Source organism: Nerophis lumbriciformis, linkage group LG09 (assembly GCF_033978685.3).
Source record: "Nerophis lumbriciformis linkage group LG09, RoL_Nlum_v2.1, whole genome shotgun sequence".
Lineage (NCBI taxonomy): Eukaryota > Metazoa > Chordata > Actinopteri > Syngnathiformes > Syngnathidae > Nerophis > Nerophis lumbriciformis.
Genome location: NC_084556.2, coordinates 44,076,962 through 44,098,955, shown reverse-complemented (window position 1 = coordinate 44,098,955; position 21,994 = coordinate 44,076,962). Strand labels below are relative to the sequence as shown.

The 21,994-nt window shown below is 42.3% G+C and overlaps 1 protein-coding gene across 1 annotated transcript; it reads left to right on the top strand.

Moving 5' to 3' along the window:
* Positions 1 to 228: 228 nt before the first annotated feature.
* Positions 229 to 21,913, top strand: ftr83 (finTRIM family, member 83). Its single transcript, XM_061963098.2, has 7 exons — positions 229 to 887; positions 9,756 to 9,851; positions 9,984 to 10,217; positions 10,296 to 10,455; positions 10,621 to 10,677; positions 13,597 to 13,665; positions 20,997 to 21,913. The coding sequence occupies exons 1-7, from the start codon at positions 312 to 314 to the stop codon at positions 21,521 to 21,523; spliced, it is 1,719 nt and encodes a 572-aa protein (XP_061819082.1). The 5' UTR covers positions 229 to 311; the 3' UTR covers positions 21,524 to 21,913.
* Positions 21,914 to 21,994: the final 81 nt, after the last annotated feature.

Below are 21,994 nucleotides of genomic sequence, written 5' to 3'. Positions count from 1 at the left end.
AGTTGAATACTATAAACTAAATATGAGGATGTTGTGATCAACCAGTGAGTAATTTGCCATCCTGTCATCACACATTCATTCATTCATTCTTCTTCATGTTGTTGGTGATCAAGACATTGTGTGTCTTTCCTTGCCCCGCCCTTGTTTTACTGGTTTCGGCTCAACCAGTTTAGTGTGTTAGTGTGTGTGTGTGTGTGTGTGTGCGTGTGTGTGTGCGTGTGTGTGTGTGTGTGTATAAGTAGTGCCAGTAGTACCTGTGGGATCACTTTACTGTCCCAGAATCTCCACTGCAAAATTGCGAAGTTGGCACCATGGCCTCTGAGCACGACAACTGTCACCTGTGTAAGGAGTACCTCAGGGATCCTGTGTCGATCCCCTGCGGTCACGTCTTCTGCTCCATATGTCTGAAGACGTACTGGGACCACGCCGACCACACGGGCAGCTACATGTGCCCGCAGTGCCGGGTGACCTACAACAAAAGGCCGACGCCCAGACGCGTCGGAGGCTCCCGGCACTCCACTCTGCAACGCAACTCGGAACCCTTCCCGCCGCCGCCTCCGTCCCCCGACTACAATGTGGCGGGGCCGCAGGATGTGGGCTGTGACATTTGTGTGGGCAAGAAGAACAAAGCTGTGAAGACCTGCTTGATGTGCTTGGCCTCCTACTGCGAGAGGCATCTCAAACCTCATTACGAGTCGGCCACTTTTAAAAGGCACAAGCTGGTGGATGAGATCGGACATCTGGACCGGCAGATATGTCCTCAGCACCAGAAAGGTCTGGAACTGTTCTGTCGCACAGACCAGATGTGCATCTGTGTGCTGTGTACCGTGAAGGAACACAAAGGTCACGACATGGTGTCTGCTGAGCAGGAAAGGGCCGATGAACAGGTGAGCATAAAGTACCTCACTTTTTTTTTTTTTTTTATAAAACAAAAAAAAACAAAAAAAAACAATACCATGAAAAACTGAAGCAATGTTCCGTTATTTAATTTCAATATGTTTCAGAAACCAGAAATTGGAACACATTTTGTATATAGTTTTACTTTAACTTTTTCAATTCCAATACAAGACCAATATTGGAGCCTTAAGCATTGGCCGATATTGATCCGATACGAAATCATTTTGTAGTGTGGAATGTTAAAAAAATTTGGATCAAGTGAAATTAGTCAAACAGAGAACAATGGTCGGTCTTAAGAAAACTAACCTATTCATTATTAACCATCTGAATTAACTTATGCTGTCTTTACGTTGAAGTGGAGTGGTACGCACTAAATTGAATGATGCGGACACGTTTGTTACTGGATACTTTCTAGCATGCTTCTGCTTTGGATAGTATGTCTGTGTAAAAATTGTGAAAATATAATTATTTGATAAATGTTTACAGCATATTGAGAAAAGTGCTGTTTAGGACTGCAATATTGTTCAATGAAGGACACATATTACCTATGGCTAGCACGGGGGTCAGCAACTCGCGGCTCTAGAGCCGCATGTGGCTCTTTAGCGCCGCCCTAATGGCTCCCTGGACTTCTTTCAGAGATGTGTGGAAATAGATGAAGGAAGATGAAGAAAAAAATATATTTTTTGTTTTATGTATAATCTGTAGAAGAACAAACATGACACAAACCTTCCTAATTGTTAGAAATCCAACTATTTATACTAAACATGCTTCACTCATGAGAGTATTTGGCGAGCGCCGTTTTTTCCTACTACTTTTGGTGGTCCTTGAACTCATCGTAATTTGTTTACATGTAAAACTTTCTCCGATGCTGCCACAGAAAGACGTGTTTTATGCCACTCCTTCTTTGTCTCATTTTGTCCACCAAATGTTTTATGCTGTGCGTGAATGCACAAAGGTGAGCTTTGTTGAATTTATTGATTTGCTGGAGTGCTTATCGCACATATTTGGTCAATGCATGACTGCAAGCTAATCAATACTAACATGCTATTTAGGCTAGCTGTATGTACATATTGCATCATTATGCCTCGTTTGTAGGTATATTTGAGCTCATTTAATTTCCTTTACTTATGTCCTCTGTGTATTTAATTTATATTTGCATGTCTCATGACACATTATCTGTATGCAATATTGGCTGCATTTCTCATAGTTGTTTGTGTGCCATGTTGTTCCAGATAACAGCAAACGTTACCCATCTTGCAGGTATTGTAATAAATCTATTAGAAGAAGACAGCCTGTCATTTCCTTAAACTTAGACACACACATCTATACTTTTGGCCATTCTGAGCCAGTAATTTCCAGAAGTTATCTCATTCTGGGAAAAGCCTCCATTTTACCAATGATGTCCAATGTTGCAAAAATGCGTAGAATAAAATTAAAATACAACATTTCTGTCAATGAAGATTTGCGTCAGCCTTTGATAGTAGGCTTATATAGCTGATATAGACACTTATATCATGTGTTGCCTTCATTATAACACTTATATAAGACTTCTAATTTTTTGCGGCTCCAGACAGATTTTTTGTTTGTTGTACTTTTGGTCCAATAGTGGGGAGAGGAAAGTCTGGGCTTCCCTGCTTAGGCTGCTGCCCCCGCGACCCAACCTCAGATAAGCGGAAGAAGATAGATGGATGGATGGTTCAATAGGGTTTTTTCAACATTTTGGGTTGCCGACTCCTGGTCTAGCATGTGAGCTATTGTGTGCTTAGCTACGGTGTAGCTGCTAGGTCCTGGTAGTGTATAACCTATAATGTTTACCTTTTGTAAATGACTACTGTATTTTTCGGAGTATAAGTCGCTCCGGAGTATGAGTCGCACCGGCCGAAAATACATAATAAAGAAGAAAAAAAACACATTAGTCGCACTACAAATATCGGACCTATATCTAATACCATTTTTTGGGGAAATTTATTTGATAAAACCCAACACCAAGAATAGACATTTGAAAGGCAATTTAAAAGAAATAAAGAATAGTGAACAACAGGCTGAATAAGTGTACGTTATATGACGCATAAATAACCAACTGAGAACGTGCCTGGTATGTTAACGTAACATATTATGGTAAGAGTCATTCAAATAACTATAACATATAGAACATGCTATACGTTTACCAAACAATCTGTCACTCCTAATCGCTAAATCCCATGAAATCTTATACGTCTAGTCTCTTACGTGAATGAGCTAAATAATATTATTTGATATTTTACGGTAATGTGTTAATAATTTCACACATAATTCGCTCCTGAGTATAAGTCGCACTCCCGGCCAAACTATGAAAAAAACTGCGACTTGTAGTCCGAAAAATACGGTAAGTAAAGACTAACCTTGTGTGTTTTGGGGGAGATTTAGATGTTAATTGGCTGTCCAGGTTGGCATAAGTAAACACGCTGCAGAACTGCTTGTATCGGACATTATATCACACATTTTACATGCAAGCACATATCATTCCCTACTTGTTTTTTTTTTGTTTTGTTTTTACAAATATCGGACCTATATCTAATACCAATATTGGAGCAGGACACCCTTAACCTTTACATGCATAAAACAATATGAAATACATATAAATGAACAAATTAAACGTGTAAATTAACTTTTAATATCACTTATACTTATTGAACACTCTTGTTTGGCAAAGACGGCAGAAACATAGGAGAGGAGAGGAGGAGAGCTACCGTATTACTTTACTGCAAGTTCTTTATAGTGTTATAGTGTTTCTCACCTTCTTTATCGCCATTCATCACCATCAGCTTGATCACTTTCTTTGGTCCCATGCTGGATTATTTTCCAATCGTACTCAATAGAAAATGTACACAGACTGAATCATTAACATGTAGAGTCTCTTTGTTTGGACACCACATTCCGCAAAATAATACACGGACAAACACGCCTGTTTGATACGTGCACATTTTGACCGTATGATAACCGAGTTTGTTTAGTACAGTAGCATCGCTAACCCAACAAGGGACTCCTCCCAATAGCTCCACCCACTCGGCAGATGACTTTATGAATTTCTTTAATAAGAAAATTGAACTCATTAGAAAGGAGATTAAAGACAACGCATCCCAGCTACAACTGGGTTCTATGAACACAGATACAACTGTATCTACGACGGATACTGCAATACAAAATAGTCTCTCTCTCTTTTTGATGAAATAACATTAGAGGAACTATTACAGCGTGTAAGTGGGATAAAACAAACAACATGTTTACTTGACCCACTTCCTGGGAAACTTATCAAGGAGCTTTTTGTATTATTAGGTCCATCAGTGCTAAATATTATAAACTTATCACTTTCCTCTGGCACTGTTCCCCTAGCATTCAAGAAAGCGGTTATTCATCCTCTGCTCAAAAGACCTAACCTTGATCCTGACCTCATGGTAAACTACCGACCGGTGTCCCACCTTCCCTTTATTTCGAAAATCCTCGAAAAAATTGTCGCACAGCAGCTAAATGAACACTTAGTGTCTAACAATCTCTGTGAACCTTTTCAATCCGGTTTCAGGGCAAATCACTCTACGGAGACAGCCCTCGCAAAAATGACTAATGATCTACTGCTAACGATGGATTCTGATGCGTCATCTATGTTGCTGCTTCTTGATCTTAGCGCTGCTTTCGATACCGTCGATCATAATATTTTATTAGAGCGTATCAAAACACGTATTGGTATGTCAGACTTAGCTTTGTCGTGGTTTAACTCTTATCTTACTGACAGGATGCAATGCGTCTCCCATAATAATGTGACCTTGGACTATGTTAAGGTAACGTGCGGAGTTCCTCAGGGTTCGGTTCTTGGCCCTGCACTCTTTAGTATTTACATGCTGCCGCTAGGCGACATCATACGCAAATACGGTGTTAGCTTTCATTGTTATGCTGATGACACCCAACTCTACATGCCCCTAAAGCTGACCAACACGCCGGATTGTAGTCAGCTGGAGGCGTGTCTTAATGAAATTAAACAATGGATGTCCGCTAACTTCTTGCAACTCAACGCCAAGAAAACGGAAATGCTGATTATCGGTCCTGCTAAACACCGACATTTATTTAATAATACCACCTTAACATTTGACAACCAAACAATTACACAAGGCGAATCAGTAAAGAATCTGGGTATTATCTTCGACCCAACTCTCTCGTTTGAATCACACATTAAGAGTGTTACTAAAACGGCCTTCTTCCATCTCCGTAATATCGCTAAAATTCGTTCTATTTTATCCACTAGCGACGCTGAGATCATTATTCATGCGTTCGTTACGTCTCGTCTCGACTACTGTAACGTATTATTTTCGGGTCTCCCTATGTCTAGCATTAAAAAATTACAGTTGGTACAAAATGCGGCTGCTAGACTTTTGACAAGAACAAGAAAGTTTGATCATATTACGCCTATACTGGCTCACCTGCACTGGCTTCCTGTGCACTTAAGATGTGACTTTAAGGTTTTACTACTTACGTATAAAATATTACACGGTCTAGCTCCGTCCTATCTTGTCGATTGCATTGTACCATATGTCCTGGCAAGAAATCTGCGTTCAAAGAACTCCGGCTTATTAGTGATTCCCAGAGCCCAAAAAAAGTCTGCGGGCTGTAGAGCGTTTTCTATTCGGGCTCCAGTACTATGGAATGCCCTCCCGGTAACAATTAGAGATGCTACCTCAGTAGAAGCATTTAAGTCCCATCTTAAAACTCATTTGTATACTCTAGCCTTTAAATAGCCCCCCTGTTAGACCAGTTGATCTGCCGTTTCTTTTCTTTTCTCCTCTGCTCCCCTTTTCCTTGAGGGGGTGGGGTGGGGGGGTGGGGGGGGGGGGGGGGGCACAGGTCCGGTGGCCATGGATGAAGTGCTGGCTGTCCAGAGTCGGGACCCGGGGTGGACCGCTCGCCTGTGCATCGGCTGGGAACATCTCTACGCTGCTGACCCGTCTCCGCTCGGGATGGTGTCCTGCTGGCCCCACTATGGACTGGACTCTTACTATTATGTTGGATCCACTATGGACTGGACTCTCACAATATTATGTCAGACCCACTCGACATCCATTGCTTTCGGTCTCCCCTAGAGGGGGGGGGGGTTACCCACATATGCGGTCCTCTCCAAGGTTTCTCATAGTCATTCACATCGACGTCCCACTGGGGTGAGTTTTTCCTTGCCCGTATGTGGGCTTTGTACCGAGGATGTCGTTGTGGCTTGTGCAGCCCTTTGAGACACTTGTGATTTAGGGCTATATAAATAAAGATTGATTGATTGATTGATAAAGATTGAGACGTCACACGAAAACTGAAAACAGAATTCCAAGAAAACTAAATGATAGTAAACCAGGCCTGATTGTGTTAGATGTATTTCTGCAATGTAGAAATGACTAATTGTATGTTGAATATTTTCAGAGTTCAAGCATTAAAAAACATGTTTATAATCTTTTAAATACAATTTTTAACATTATGTGAGCCTTCTGGTTCTTAACCTTGTTGGAGGTACCGAACCCCACCAGTTTCATATGCACATTCACCGAACCCTTCTTTAGTGAAAAATAAAATGTATTTTTTTTCAAATTCAAGACAAAGTTATATGTTTTTGGAAACACTTTAGTATGGGGAACACATTTTAAGTAACAAAGACTTAATTTAGAGTTATTTGGTTAGGGTTAGGGTCAGGGTTAGAGGGTTAGGGTCAGGGTTAGAGGGTTAGGGTTATGATAAGGCCATGCCGAATAAGGCATTAATAAGTACTTAATAATGACTAGTTAAGAGCCAATATGTTACTAATTTGCATGTTAATAAGAAACTAATTAATGGTGAATATGTTCCCCATACTAAAGTGTTACCATGTTTTTTTACTGGTGCATAAAATGAACCGTGCATGAACATCACCTTGTTCAAAGAACAAAACCAACACAGTGCATAAACTCACAACAAATTACACACCTGCAAACCAGTCAGCTGTTGCCGTATCCGTAATACGTCGATAGGGAGAAGATTGTATTTACACAATCAGTCGGGTGTTTTTTGACCTCCCTGAGGCCGACTCACCGAACCCCAAGGGTTCGATCGAACCCAGGTTAAGAACCACTGCTCTAGACATTATATAACACCCTTTAGTTACTTTTATATTTCTTTAATCCAATAATATAGTAATGTAGCCTGAGGCTGAGGCAATCAGTGGTCACGATACTGAACAGCGTGCTCTGATTGGCTTTGTACTGTTTCTTTTGCGTAAGTAAGTAAATGAGTGGATAGAAGTCAACAGCAAGCCAAACTGCAACCAAAATAAATACATGAGTGAATATTTATTTTTTAATTTTTATCTTTTAATTTTTTTATTTACAGACAGACATTATTTTGTATTACATTATTGTTTTTTTTGTTACATCAGAGTCCGTACAGCAAAAGGGTAATCCCTAGAAGCACACTGTTTATGGACGGGACCCACATTTAAAATATACATCATCATATACTATACAAAATACAGTACAATACAATTCCTTTCAAAATCTACCCAACCTACCAGCAGGTTGACATTTATAAAGAAGGAATCTTTAAATCCACCAAATCAGTCTCAATATCCTATCATTCAAATTTGATTAACAGGTTTGCATCCTGAAGATTTGCGATAATCTCATCATACATACAGAGGTCAAGACTTAGACTTACACTTCCTTTATTGTCATTCAAATTTGAACTTTGCAGCACAGATAAGAACAACATTTTGTTGCATTAGTTCGTTGTAGTGCAAGATAAAAGAGCATAAAAGTTCAGATATAAATAGATTTTGTCATGTCTGTGTGATCATGTTTTGTTTTAGTAGTGTTCGGTTTTGTTTTTGGACTTTTTGTGCACTTTTGTTTTGTTTTGTCACCATAGTTACCCATTAGTTTCACCTGTCATGTCACGCACCTGTTTTGAGTCAAGCACCTGTTGTTAATCATGTCTGTGTTATTTAAGCTTTTCATTTTCTGTTGTTCGTCCTGACGACATCCCCGCATTTATACTCTCCACACACTTATGACCCTTGCTGCGCTTTTTAATGCCGTTTTTGTCCATGCCAAGTAAGTTTTGTTTATTATTGCCACAGTTAGTGTTTTTTGTTGTTCATAGTTTTTGCCTTTGTGCAAGTGTTTGGTTTCATAGTTTGTTCTCCGCCATTGTTCGTGCCTTTTGTTTACTTCCTTGTTTTGTATTTATAGTCTTTAAATAAAAAATGTACTCACATTCCCGTCTCGCCCGAGCCAACTTTCCGTTGCATCCCGGAAAAGCTAACACCCAGGACCAAGTCATGACAGATTTACTGTACAGATAATTATATTGCGTTTTTGGGGGGAATTGAGGGAATTATTATGATGCGTTCAAGAGTCTTATGGCCTGAGGGAAGAAGCTGTTACAGAACAAGGAGGTTCTGCTACGGTGGCTACGGAACCTCTTTCCAGAGTCCAGCAGTGAAAATAGTCCTCGGTGGGGGCGAGAGGAGTCTCTACAGATTTTCTGATTAATGTGAAATCCTCAGCCATAAGGGGTGTGCTAAATATACTAAGCATAACGTCGCAATAAATTTAGCTTAAAACGCTTTTTAAAAATGTTTAAAGAAAGTGATTCTTTTACAAAGCTATCAATCTCATTCCAGATCATCGGGCCTCTACAGGCTATACTAAAGCTTGTACACTTCAGATGACCATTTTTCCTCTTAACAAAGGTTTACTTCTAGTTCTACTTCTACTTCTAGCACTTTATCACAATTGCACAAAACCGCACGCATAAGAATCACTTTACTTACCACCGTAATTACCGGACTACAATACTGTTCATTCAATGACTGTAAATAATGTAAAAACAAGAGTATAAAGAAGTCATACTGTTCCATTACCTTTGTTCATACTACTGTCACTACTCAACTGCCAAAGAACTTGATATTTGTTGCTTCCTATACTATATATACTGTTATACTATTTGATATTGCACTGGTACTGTATGTGACTACTGTACTTCTACTTGTACTGATACCTCTACCATAACTACTGTAACTTATTGTGCAACTAATTGTCTTGTAATTAATGTACATCAGAGCTATTCAAATTGTTGTATTTTTTTGTATTTAGTGTATTAGATTCTGTAACTAGTGTTTGGATCCCACTCTACGCAATATCTGAAGATACCTACACCTACTCAGTGGCCTAATGGTTAGAGTGTCCGCCCTGAGATCGGTAGGTTGTGGGTTCAAACCCCGGCCGAGTCATACCAAAGACTATAAAAATGGGATCCATTATCTCCCTGCTTGGCACTCAGAATAAAGGGTTGGAATTGGGGGTTAAATCACCAAAAATTATTCCCGGGCGCGGCACCGCTGCTGCCCACTGCTCCCCTCACCTCCCAGGGGGTGATCAAGGGTGATGGGTCAAATGCAGAGAATAATTTCGCCACACCTAGTGTGTGTGTGACAATCACTGGTACTTTAACTTTAAAAAAGCATTTCACTGTGGTGTACTCTGCATATGACGAATAAAACTTGAACTTGAACTAGTGTTATGTTTATGAGAATGATATTTAAAATCCTGTATAAACAAAAAACATTTTTAATGCTTGAACATGCTTAATTTAGGCCAAGAATATGCAGAGTAGCCGATGTTTGAAAAATAAAACAGAGGGTGTACCCTGCCATATGCTTGAGTGCAGCTGAGATAGGCTCCAGGCCGCCTATGACCCCGAAAGGGACAGGGGGTATAAAATGGTTGTATGGATGTACTACTGCGCAGAAAGTGTGTAGAATGTGTGATTGTGAAAGGAAGTGCCACGACTCAACCGTCCTTATACTGTTGTCATAGCAACGACTTGGCGCTACTCAGGCTGAGATCCAGGAAAAGATTCACGATCGCCTCAAACAGATGGAAGAACTGAAACAAGCAGTAGACGCGCTAAAGGTTGGTACCAAGCGTCAGTCTATTAAGCGCTGATTTAGCACTGGATAGACGCTCACATTCCTGCATGTTGAAAGAGATGAGTTGAACGCCGCCCTCTTGCCTCCTGTTTCCTGCTTCCTGTTTCCTGTGCAGACGTCAGCCCAGAGAGCGCTGCAGGAATGTGACAAGATGTTTGCCGACATGATGCGCTCCATAGAGAGGATGCAGCAGGAGATGGCCAAGCTGATGTCCTCCAATAAGCGGGCGGCGCTCAACAACGCCGAGGGTCACATGGAGCGTCTCAACCACGAGATCTCGGACCTGAAGAGGAGAGACAACGAGATCACTCAGCTGTCCCGCACCGAGGACCACATCCACTTCATCCAGGTAACGCGGGGGTCAAAGGTCACGGAGGCATTTTTAAAAGTAATCCAGCACTGAAGTAATCAGGTCATGTGTTGACAGAGTTACCACATGCTGATCGCCCAGACGGAGAATGAGGAGTTGCCCACAGTGATCGTGAACCCTTATTTCACATTTGATCCAGTCAACAAGGCCGTGTCAGAAATGAAACAACACCTCAATGAATTCGGCAACGAGGAAATGGTCAAAGTGGCCAAAACGGGTAATGGAATATGTATATTATGTTCATATTTACACTCAGTAAAATAAGTGACTTTGGTGATGTTTCATGCACACGTTTATGTTTGTACTGTCAGCAAAATGAGGGTGTTACTGTACTTTGATGATGTTTTATGCACACATTTACGCAATATTTATGTTTGCACAGTCAACAAAATGACCTTCTGCCAACTGGAGGACGGCAAGAAGAAGCGTTCGTTCAAAGGTGAGTCTATTAAAAAGCTTACATCCGATTGGATGTGAGCTGCAAAACAATTTGATCAGTTTTCCATCATTTAAATACAAATTTGAAATAGTGGAACTTAACAAAACCTTTTTGGGCCTCAAAAAAAAAAAAGACAAAAAAAAGAATCAATGTCAATCAATCAATCAATATTTATTTATATAGCCCTAAATCACAAGTGTCTCAAAGGGCTGCACAAGCCTCAACGACATCCTCGGTACAGAGCCCACATAAGGGCAAGGAAAAACTCACCCCAGTGGGACGTTGATGTGAATGACTATGAGAAACCTTGGAGAGGACCGCATATGTGGGTAAACCCCCCCCCCCCACCCCCCTCTAGGGGAGACCGAAGAAAAAGAAAAAAAGGAACTCTGCAGTCAAAATCATAATCAATCAATGTTTACTTATATAGCCCTAAATCACGAGTGTCTCAAAGGGCTGCACAAGCCACAACAACATCCTCGGCTCAGATCCCACATCAGGCCAGAAAAAACTCAACTCAATGGGATAACAATGAGAAACCTTGGAGGGGACCGCAGATGTGGGGACCCCCACCCCGGTGCAATGGACGTCGAGTGGATCTAGCATAATATTGTGAGAGTCCAGTCCATAGTGGGGCCAGAGACGACCCCTGGCAGCCGACCTGGTTTCTCAGGTTGGAGAGAGTGGATGTCATCAACCATTGGCGACTTTAAAAGGAGACATATTTGTGGCTGAGGAGGTGAGGGAATTGTGAGCATACTCCACCCAAGGGAGGTGGGAGAACCAGGACAAAGGGTATGGATGGCACACACGGCGTAGGCTAACCAGGTCGTGGTTACGCGACCAACACCGTCTGGCCGTTGGTCTGGGGATCAAAACCTGATGAAAGGTGGCTCCCAAAAAAGCCTTCCAAACTTGGGATGCGAACTGCGGTCCCCTCTCCGAGACCAGGTCCACAGGGGTACCATGTAGGCGGAAAACGTGCTTGGCCAGAAGATGAGCAGTGAGCCATTTTTGAAAACCGGTCGTCGGTCGACCACAGTGAGTATGACGGAGATGCCCCCGGGAAACTGCAAGGCCTGTGATGAAATCTAAGGCCATGTGGGACCACAACAAGCCATGTTTACGCGGCAAACGCTCGGCAAACGCTCGGCAAACGCTCGGCAAACGCTCGGCAAACGCTCGGCAAACACTCTTAATATAAAATAAATGTATAATAAGGAAGTGCAGTGTGGCTTAGCTGCGGCTTCAAACTGGTACGTAGCATGGCGCCCTGCCGTCACCAATCATTGAGGAGACCGCTTGCAGCACTTTTCTCTTGCAGTAATTTTTTTTTTTTAGTGTTTTTGGCATGTGGGGCATTTTTCTTTGCATATGTTTTTTGTTATCCTGCATCATTAACCTGCTCAGTGGACTAGTGGTTAAGTGTCCGCCCTGAGACTGGAAGGTCGTGAGTTCAAACCCCGGCCGAGTCATACCAAAGACTATAAAAATGGGACCCATTGCCTCCCTGCTTGGTACTCAGCATCAAGGGTTGGAATTGGGGGTTAAATCACCAAAACAATTCCTGAGCGCAGCCACTGCTGCTGCTCACTGCTCACCTCACCTCCCAGGGGGTGAACAGGGGGATGGGTCAAATGCAGTGGATAATTTCACCACACCTAGTGTGTGTATGACTATTGTTGGGACTTTAACTTTAACTTTAATTAATGCGGTTGTAGCAAAGCTTGTGTCTGTGTTCCTAGATGAATTGATTATGTTTATTATTTATTTCCAGGTTAATCATAACCCAATTATGTCAGCACTGCTCAAATTATATTTGTGACAAAACACACACAAAAATGCTAACACAAAAGCTCTTACATAGATTTTTACTGAAGTAGTTCAACCTCAGAAGTGTGGTTGTAAAGACAACATATAGAAAAATATTACATTGTATTTATGATAATGATAATTACCGTATATTACCAAATAAACGCCTATGGGCAAATAACCGCCCATGTCCTAATAGGCGCTCGGGGTCTGACTCCATTTTGTGAATTAACCGCCTCTTCCTAATAACCGCCTATGTCCAAATAGCCGCCAATGGGCTGTTATTTGCATAATTTAGATTAAAATGCTACTGGGGTTGCGTTTGCTGCAGTATTATTGTTTTGATGGTTTTATAGAGTACTTGGTACCATAATTTTATTTTTCCTGTATGCTGCTTTATTTAAAACTTGGAGTACTGTAGCCTTTATTTTATTTAAGTGACAGTATTATTGTTCTGTTTTGATGGTGGGTTTTATACTTGAGTACTTGGTACCATAATTTCATTTTTCCTGGTAGGCTGCTTTATTTAAAAAGTCTATTTATTTTTAGTATTGGTATTCTATTTGACAATTGTTGCACCACTGCCATGTTGAGGCCTTATTGATCTCCTATCCTTTGATAGCCTACCTCATGTTGATCTCTTGTTTTTTTTTTTGTATGTTTACAATAGCTTTTAGATTTAAAGTTTTTTGTACGAAAAAAAAATACTGGACAGTAACCATTGTAACCAAATAATGGCCTGGTGCAGGCTGGTGCAAAAATAAATAAAAGCCTTGTGCAAATAACCGCCTGTTTCTTTTAAACGCCTGTCTCCAAAATCGATTTTGTGAAATAAACGCCCGGGCTACTATTTGGTAATATACGGTATATATTGAATATTATCAGCTGCTTTGCTGCTGCTTGTTTTTTTTTTATTGTGGTTGAAATTGGACGTCAGTCGCTTGTTCAAATGTTTGCTTTTGATGACGTCAGCGACTTTGCATGTCAATGAAGCCATTTTGTTTGTGCTCTGTAAATAAGCCAACTTCATTTACTCATACTTGATCATCATTGACAATGATGCAAAGTGACTAATGTAATCGTGTGATGATTTTCTGTGCACGACAGCGGAGGAAGCCCCCATGTACAGATCTGTGCACGTGCATGAACCTCAGCACAGAGATGATTTCCTGAAATGTGAGTCGCATGATCCTCTATGCTCGTCTTCTGTGTTCTTCTTCTTGCTTATTTGGCATTTTAATCATTCCCTGCTGAGAGAGCATGCTTTTTACAATCACAGTATGTATTTAGGAATATTATTTGGTTGTGGTGTTAGTTTGTTGTGGTTATGGTGCTACTTTATGTCGAACATGCAGTGCATACAATTACAGGTATAATACAATTCATCACATTTCCAGTTTCTCATTACAGCATGTACGAAAAGGAGTAGGAAGAAGCATAACTTAGCTTGGTGTAAACATGATTTTAAAAGCTGATGGAGTATGAAACATACTAGAGATATTTGTGTTGATACTTCTAACATTCCAGATAATAATCCGAGCAGAACTCGGGGTCGCCGGGTGTCTCACCAACTGTGACCTGCAAAGTTGGACATTGGCAGGCAGGTGACCGTCCAATACCTGCAACAGTTATCCTTAATATGATATAACACAATATCATATCATATATGATTTATGATGAGATATATGATTTAACCAGAAGTGGGTAGAGTAGCCAAAATCTGTACAGAGAGACACTACTACATCATGTACTGCAAAAGATGCGCGGTTTACAGTCACCTAGGATGCTTTAACGGAGCTAATGTTAGCATTTTCGCAGCTAAAACATAAAAAACATGTTTTCTCTCGTTAGGAATGGAATTCTAGCAGGTTGAAATGTAAACATTTCTGCTGACACAGAAAGTGATAATAAATAATAAATGTTGTTTTTCATCATTTGTAAGTAAACATTGTGATGGCGTGTCACTTTTACAGTGTGTAGTTTGTGTGTGGTCATGTGACTGCCAGGCTCCGTTTGCTTGGGGAAATGGAGTCAAAGGTCACCAGTGCTGACATCATACTTGCCAACCCTCCCGATTTTCCCGGGAGACTCCCAAATTTCAGTGCCCCTCCCGAAAATCTCCCGGGGCAACCATTTTCCCGAATTTCTCCCGATTTCCACCCGGACAACAATATTGGGAGCGTTCCTTAAAGGCACTGCATTTTGCGTCCTCTCTCACCTGAAAAGGAGACTATTATATATGTCTCCGTTATCCATAGACTATAACCCATAAAGTAGGCAGGCACGGAGCTATTTCTCAGCGTGTGTTTATTCCAGCCGGCACGTTAATACACTGACACACAACATCCGGATTCCCATCATGCATTGCTTCAAAACTACGGCAAGTAGTAATGTCCAAAAACATAACAGAGACGAAGTAGAAGAACGAAGAAGAGACATGGCGACGACGAGTAAGAAGAAGTACGCTTGCAAGTTCCAAAATGATTGGAAAAAATAATTTCAGTTCATCCAGGACAGCTTGAAGGGGAAGGGGTATGCTGCCTGCACATTTTGTAGATCAGACTTTTATGTAGTTTTTATGGTAGGCTCTCCCAAGACAAACTGGTCCTAGGTGAGGGATCAGACAAAGAGCAGCTCGAAGACCTCCATGACGAATAAAAACAAAGGACCCAGATTTCCCTCGCCCGGACACGGGTCACCGGGGCCCCCCTCTGGAGCCAGGCCCGGAGGTGGGGCACGATGGCGAGCGCCTGGTGGCCGGGCCTGTCCCCATGGGGCCCGGCCGGGCACAGCCCGAAGAGGCAACGTGGGTCCCCCCTCCAATGGGCTCACCACCCATAGCAGGGGCCATAGAGGTCGGGTGCATTGTGAGCTGGGCGGCAGCCGACGGCAGGGCACTTGGCGGTCCCATCCTCGGCTACAGAAGCTAGCTCTTGGGACGTGGAACGTCACCTCGCTGGGGGGGAAGGAGCCTGAGCTAGTGCGCGAGGTTGAGAAGTTCCGGCTAGATATAGTCGGACTCACTTCGACGCACAGCAAGGGCTCTGGAACCAGTTCTCTCGAGAGGGGATGGACTCTCTTCCACTCTGGCGTTGCCGGCAATGAGAGGCGACGGGCTGGGGTGGCAATTCTTGTTGCCCCCCGGCTCAGAGCCTGCACGTTGGAGTTCAACCCGGTGGACGAGAGGGTAGTTTCCCTCCGCCTTCGGGTGGGGGGACGGGTCCTGACTGTGGTTTGCGCTTACGCGCCAAACCGCAGCTCAGAGTACCCACCCTTTTTGGATTCGCTCGAGGGAGTACTTGAGAGTGCGCCCCCGGGTGATTCACTTGTTCTACTGGGGGACTTCAATGCTCATGTTGGCAGCGACAGTGAAACCTGGAGAGGCGTGATTGGGAAGAATGGCCGCCCGGATCTGAACCCGAGTGGTGTTCTGTTATTGGACTTTTGTGCCCGTCACAGATTGTCCATAATGAACACCATGTTCAAACATAAGGGTGTCCATATGTGCACTTGGCACCAGGACGCCCTAGGCCGCAGTTCCATGATCGACTTTGTAGTTGTGTCATCGGATTTGCGGCCTCATGTTTTGGACACTCGGGTGAAGAGAGGGGCGGAGCTTTCAACCGATCACCACCTGGTGGTGAGTTGGCTGCGATGGTGGGGGAGGATGCCGGACAGACCTGGCAGGCCCAAACGCATTGTGAGGGTTTGCTGGGAACGTCTGGCAGAGTCTCCTGTCAGAGAGAGTTTCAATTCCCACCTCCGGAAGAACTTTGAACATGTCACGAGGGAGGTGCTGGACATTGAGTCCGAGTGGACCATGTTCCGCACCTCTATTGTCGAGGCAGCTGATTGGAGCTGTGGCCGCGAGGTAGTTGGTGCCTGTCGTGGCGGTAATCCTAGAACCCGTTGGTGGACACCGGCGGTGAGGGATGCCGTCAAGCTGAAGAAGGAGTCCTATCGGGTTCTTTTGGCTCATGGGACTCCTGAGGCAGCGGACATCTACCGACAGGCCAAGCGGTGTGCGGCTTCAGCGGTTGCGGAGGCAAAAACTCGGACATGGGAGGAGTTCGGGGAGGCCATGGAAAACGACTTCCGGACGGCTTCGAAGCGATTCTGGACCACCATCCGCCACCTCAGGAAGGGGAAGCAGTGCACTATCAACACCGTGTATGGTGAGGATGGTGTTCTGCTGACCTCGACTGCGGATGTTGTGGATCGGTGGAGGGAATACTTCAAAGACCTCCTCAATCCCACCAACACGTCTTCCTATGAGGAAGCAGTGCCTGGGGAATCTGTGGTGGGCTCTTCTATTTCTGGGGCTGAGGTTGCTGAGGTAGTTAAAAAGCTCCTGGGTGGCAAGGCCCCGGGGGTGGATGAGATCCGCCCGGAGTTCCTTAAGGCTCTGGATGCTGTGGGGCTGTCTTGGTTGACAAGACTCTGCAGCATCGCGTGGACATCGGGGGCGGTACCTCTGGATTGGCAGACCGGGGTGGTGGTTCCTCTCTTTAAGAAGGGGAACCAGAGGGTGTGTTCTAACTATCGTGGGATCACACTCCTCAGCCTTCCCGGTAAGGTCTATTCAGGTGTACTGGAGAGGAGGCTACGCCGGATAGTCGAACCTCGGATTCAGGAGGAACAGTGTGGTTTTCGTCCTGGTCGTGGAACTGTGGACCAGCTCTATACTCTCGGCAGGGTCCTTGAGGGTGCATGGGAGTTTGCCCAACAAGTCTACATGTGTTTTGTGGACTTGGAGAAGGCATTCGACCGTGTCCCTCGGGAAGTCCTGTGGGGAGTGCTCAGAGAGTATGGGGTATCGGACTGTCTGATTTTGGCGGTCCGCTCCCTGTATGATCAGTGTCAGAGCTTGGTCCGCATTGCCGGCAGTAAGTCGGACACGTTTCCAGTGAGGGTTGGACTCCGCCAAGGCTGCCCTTTGTCACCGATTCTGTTCATAACTTTTATGGACAGAATTTCTAGGCGCAGTCAAGGCGTTGAGGGGATCTGGTTTGGTGGCTGCAGGATTAGGTCTCTGCTTTTTGCAGATGATGTGGTCCTGATGGCTTCATCTGGCCAGGATCTTCAGCTCTCGCTGGATTGGTTCGCAGCCGAGTGTGAAGCGACTGGGATGAGAATCAGCACCTCCAAGTCCGAGTCCATGGTTCTCGCCCGGAAAAGGGTGGAATGCCATCTTCGGGTTGGGGAGGAGACCCTGACCCAAGTGGAGGAGTTCAAGTACCTCGGAGTCTTGTTCACGAGTGAGGGAAGAGTGGATCGTGAGATCGACAGGCGGATCGGTGCGGCATCTTCAGTAATGCGGACGCTGTATCGATCCGTTGTGGTGAAGAAGGAGTTGAGCCGGAAGGCAAAGCTCTCAATTTACCGGTCGATCTACGTTCCCATCCTCACCTATGGTCATGAGCTTTGGGTTATGACCGAAAGGACAAGATCACGGGTACAAGCGGCCGAAATGAGTTTCCTCCGCCGGGTGGCAGGGCTCTCCCTTAGAGATAGGGTGAGAAGCTCTGTCATCCGGGGGGAGCTCAAAGTAAAGCCGCTGCTCCTCCACATCGAGAGGAGCCAGATGAGGTGGTTCGGGCATCTGGTCAGGATGCCACCCGATCGCCTCCCTCGGGAGGTGTTTAGGGCACGTCCGACCGGTAGGAGGCCACGGGGAAGACCCAGGACACGCTGGGAAGACTATGTCTCCCGGCTGGCCTGGGAACGCCTCGGGATCCCCCGGGAAGAGCTGGACGAAGTGGCTGGGGAGAGGGAAGTCTGGGCTTCCCTGCTTAGGCTGCTTCCCCCGCGACCCGACCTCGGATAAGCGGAAGAAGATGGATGGATGGATGGACTTTTATGTGTGTGTATATGCGTAAATAAATAAACACTGAAATTCAAGTATTTCTTTTATATATATATATATATATATATATATATATATATATATATATATATATATATATATATGTGTGGGAAAAAATCGCAAGACTACTTCATCTCTACAGGCCTGTTTCATGAGGGGTTCCCTCAATCATCAGGAGATTATATATATATATATATATATATATATATATATATATATATATATATATATATGAATTTCAGTGAATTTTAGCTATAAATATACTCCTCCCCCCTTAACCCCCCCCCCCAATCTCCCGAATTTGGAGATCTCAAGGTTGGCAAGTATGGCTGACGTCGGATTGGTGAAACAGAGTCATGTGACAGAGGTCTCTCTGACGAGTTCTATGAATATGTCTTTGCAAGCAGTAGTCAATAGATTATAAGTAAATATAATGATATGAAAAAAGCGATTGGATTTACATTCGATGTAACAAAGTAAACGTAGTGTTACTTCTTCACAAAAATACTCGAGTAAATGTAAAAAGTATGTTGCATTAAAAGTACAATTTATTTACTTAAGTAAAGGTAACACAGAAAACGTAGCACTTTACTACCCACCTCGGTATATAATATGATATGATATGATGTTATATTATATGCTATGATATGATGTATGTTATGATATGGTATGAAATTATATGATGTGATGTGATAGGATATATGATATATAATATGTTATGGTACATTAGGATACATAATATGGTATGATATGATACATAATATGATATGATATGATATGATATGATATATGATATGATATATGATATGATATATGATATGATATGATATAACATGATATGATATGATACAATAAATAATATTGTATGGTATGATATGATATATGTTACATGATATGATAAATGATATGATAAATGATATGATATGATATGTTACATGATATGAAAAATGATATGATATGATTGATATAAGATCATAAATGATATGATATGATATGATATATTACATGATATGAGAAATGATATGATATGATTGATATAAGATATGTTATGAAATGATATGACATGACATGATATGATATGATATATTATGTATGATATGATATGATGTATGATTTATGTTACTTTTATAATCTGAAATTATTTAATAAGATATGTTATATGTACAGTAAAGCCAGACGGTCTCACTATCTTTCCTGCAAGTCATGAAGCTTCCAGACAAAACCTTCTCCTCAATAGGCACGCTTTATCACTCTTTCGCTCGGCCCACTTTATCTTTCTCTCTCTCTCTCCCTCTCTACCTCGCTCTCTTCCACATATTAATGACAAATATTTTCTATGCTGTCTTCTTTACATTTTTGTTAGATTTTTCATGTTTTTAAAACCTGACACCATTGAAGCGTCTTATCCCTAAAAGTGCTTTACGGATAATACATATACAGTTAATTGAAAAGTACACAACAATAATGATTTTGTAGTGTGGAATGTTAGAAAAGGTTTGATCAGGTGGAATGAGTCAAACAGAGAACAATGGTAGGTATGAAAATCACTAACTTATTTATTATTAACCGTCTGGAATGGATTTATGCTGTCTTTACGTTAAAGTAAAGTGGTATTTTTTTTTTGCCGACACCTAGTGGTCACGATAATTAATGAAGTTATGTTTATGATGCAGTAATATGATTGATGCGGACATGTTTGTTACTGAATACGTTCTAATACACTTCTGCATTTAAGATTTGTATGTGTAAGTAATATGCAACTATAATTATTTGATACTTCTTTATATTGACAAATGTGCTGTTTTAGACTGCAATATTGTTCAATGAAGGACACTTATTACGTATGTCAAGCTTGTATGCTATTGTGTGCTAAGCTGTTGTGTACCATATTTACCTTTTGTAAATGACTTGACTAAAATAGAAGAAAAGAACAACCTTGTGTGCTTAATGGAGGACATTTGGATGCTAACTGGCTTTCCAGCTTTGCACAAGTAAACACGCTGCAGGACATTGTATTATATTTTACATGCAAGCACATAAGAAAAACATACTTGTTTTATTGCTGATATCAGATCGATATCTGATACAGTATCAATATCGGATCAGGACACTCCTATAATTATCATCTTGTGTTTGTTTTGTAAATTAATTATATTTTCATTATGATGTAATAATAAAAAGTATCTATACCAACAATTATAATATCACATATGTTTATTAATATTTATTATGATGAATAATAATATTTAATTATTGTTAACTATTTAAAATATACAAATGATGAAAAATAATGACACAATGGCATCACAGTGTAGAAAAGATGATGTGGACATTTTGCCCTGCAGCTTGATATGCATAAGAATATTCCATGCGTTAAAAGAAACATGAAGCATTATGAAGTATATTACACAATATTAGATATTACGCGATCAATAGTAAAATATATTTAGCATTATATTTTGACCTGCACTGGTGCTTTTAGTGTGTTTCAACCAAAATAGAGAAATAAATAACATTAAAGTTCAGACCTCCTTCAGTTGATTTGTGGAACTAAAAGCTGCATGTGATGATGAAGGTTTCTGCTGATTCATGACTTTATCCTGAAAGTGTAACCTTCTCCAATCCATGTGTTTCCTTCTAGATGCTTGCCAGCTCACCTTGGACCCAAACACAGCGTACAGGCAGCTCCACCTGTCCCGGGGTAACAGGAAAGCGACCCTGAAGAGAGACCCTCAGAGTTACGGTGACAACACCTCCAGGTTTGACTCCTTGCCTCAGGTGCTGTGCATGGAGGCCCTGTCAGGCGGCGCCTATTACTGGGAGGTGGACTGGAGTGGGGAGGGGGCTGCCATCGGCGTCACCTACAGAGGCATCAAGAGGACGGGGTACGGAGACAGCTGCCGTATCGGCTACAACCGCAAGTCTTGGAGCCTCTTCTGCTCGGACGCCAGCTACTCAGCGCGCCACAACAAGGACCAGATTGAAGTCAACGCCCCCTACTCTTCTAGAATCGGGGTCTTCCTGGACCACGCCGGAGGAACACTTTCTTTCTACTCCATCGGAGAAAGCATGTCTCTCATTCACCGCTTTAAGGCTTCTTTTAGTGAGGCTGTCTATCCGGGATTCTGGGTTTGGTACGAGTCTGCCATCACGCTCATACAGCTTTGATAAAAAGGAAAATATCCCTTCCAAATGTATATCTGTTACGATTATTTTTTTATGATTGATTCAAAATGGTCAAGAACCGATTATTAAAAATACGTTTTTTACTTGCTGCGTGTATACGGCATTTGGCATATGCCAAATAATATATTGTGAGAATACAAAATGAATGAAGAATCAGTTCCAAATGGAGTCGTGAGTTATTCACACATTCACATCTCTAATAAACAAATGTACAGTATTTGCCTATGCTTGTCGATTGTAAGATAAATTGGATTATTGACATTAATTTGAGGAATGTTGGGAATCTTTTGTTGTTGATCAAATATTGTACACGTGTGTGGATTTGCAGGATGGGATAAACAAAGTGAAAATAAATCCGCTTCTCAATCAAAAGCAGCTGTAATTGATTGATATGTTTTTGTGACATGCAGCATTTATTTTTGCAATAAACATTTTGTTATGTAGTGGAATTTC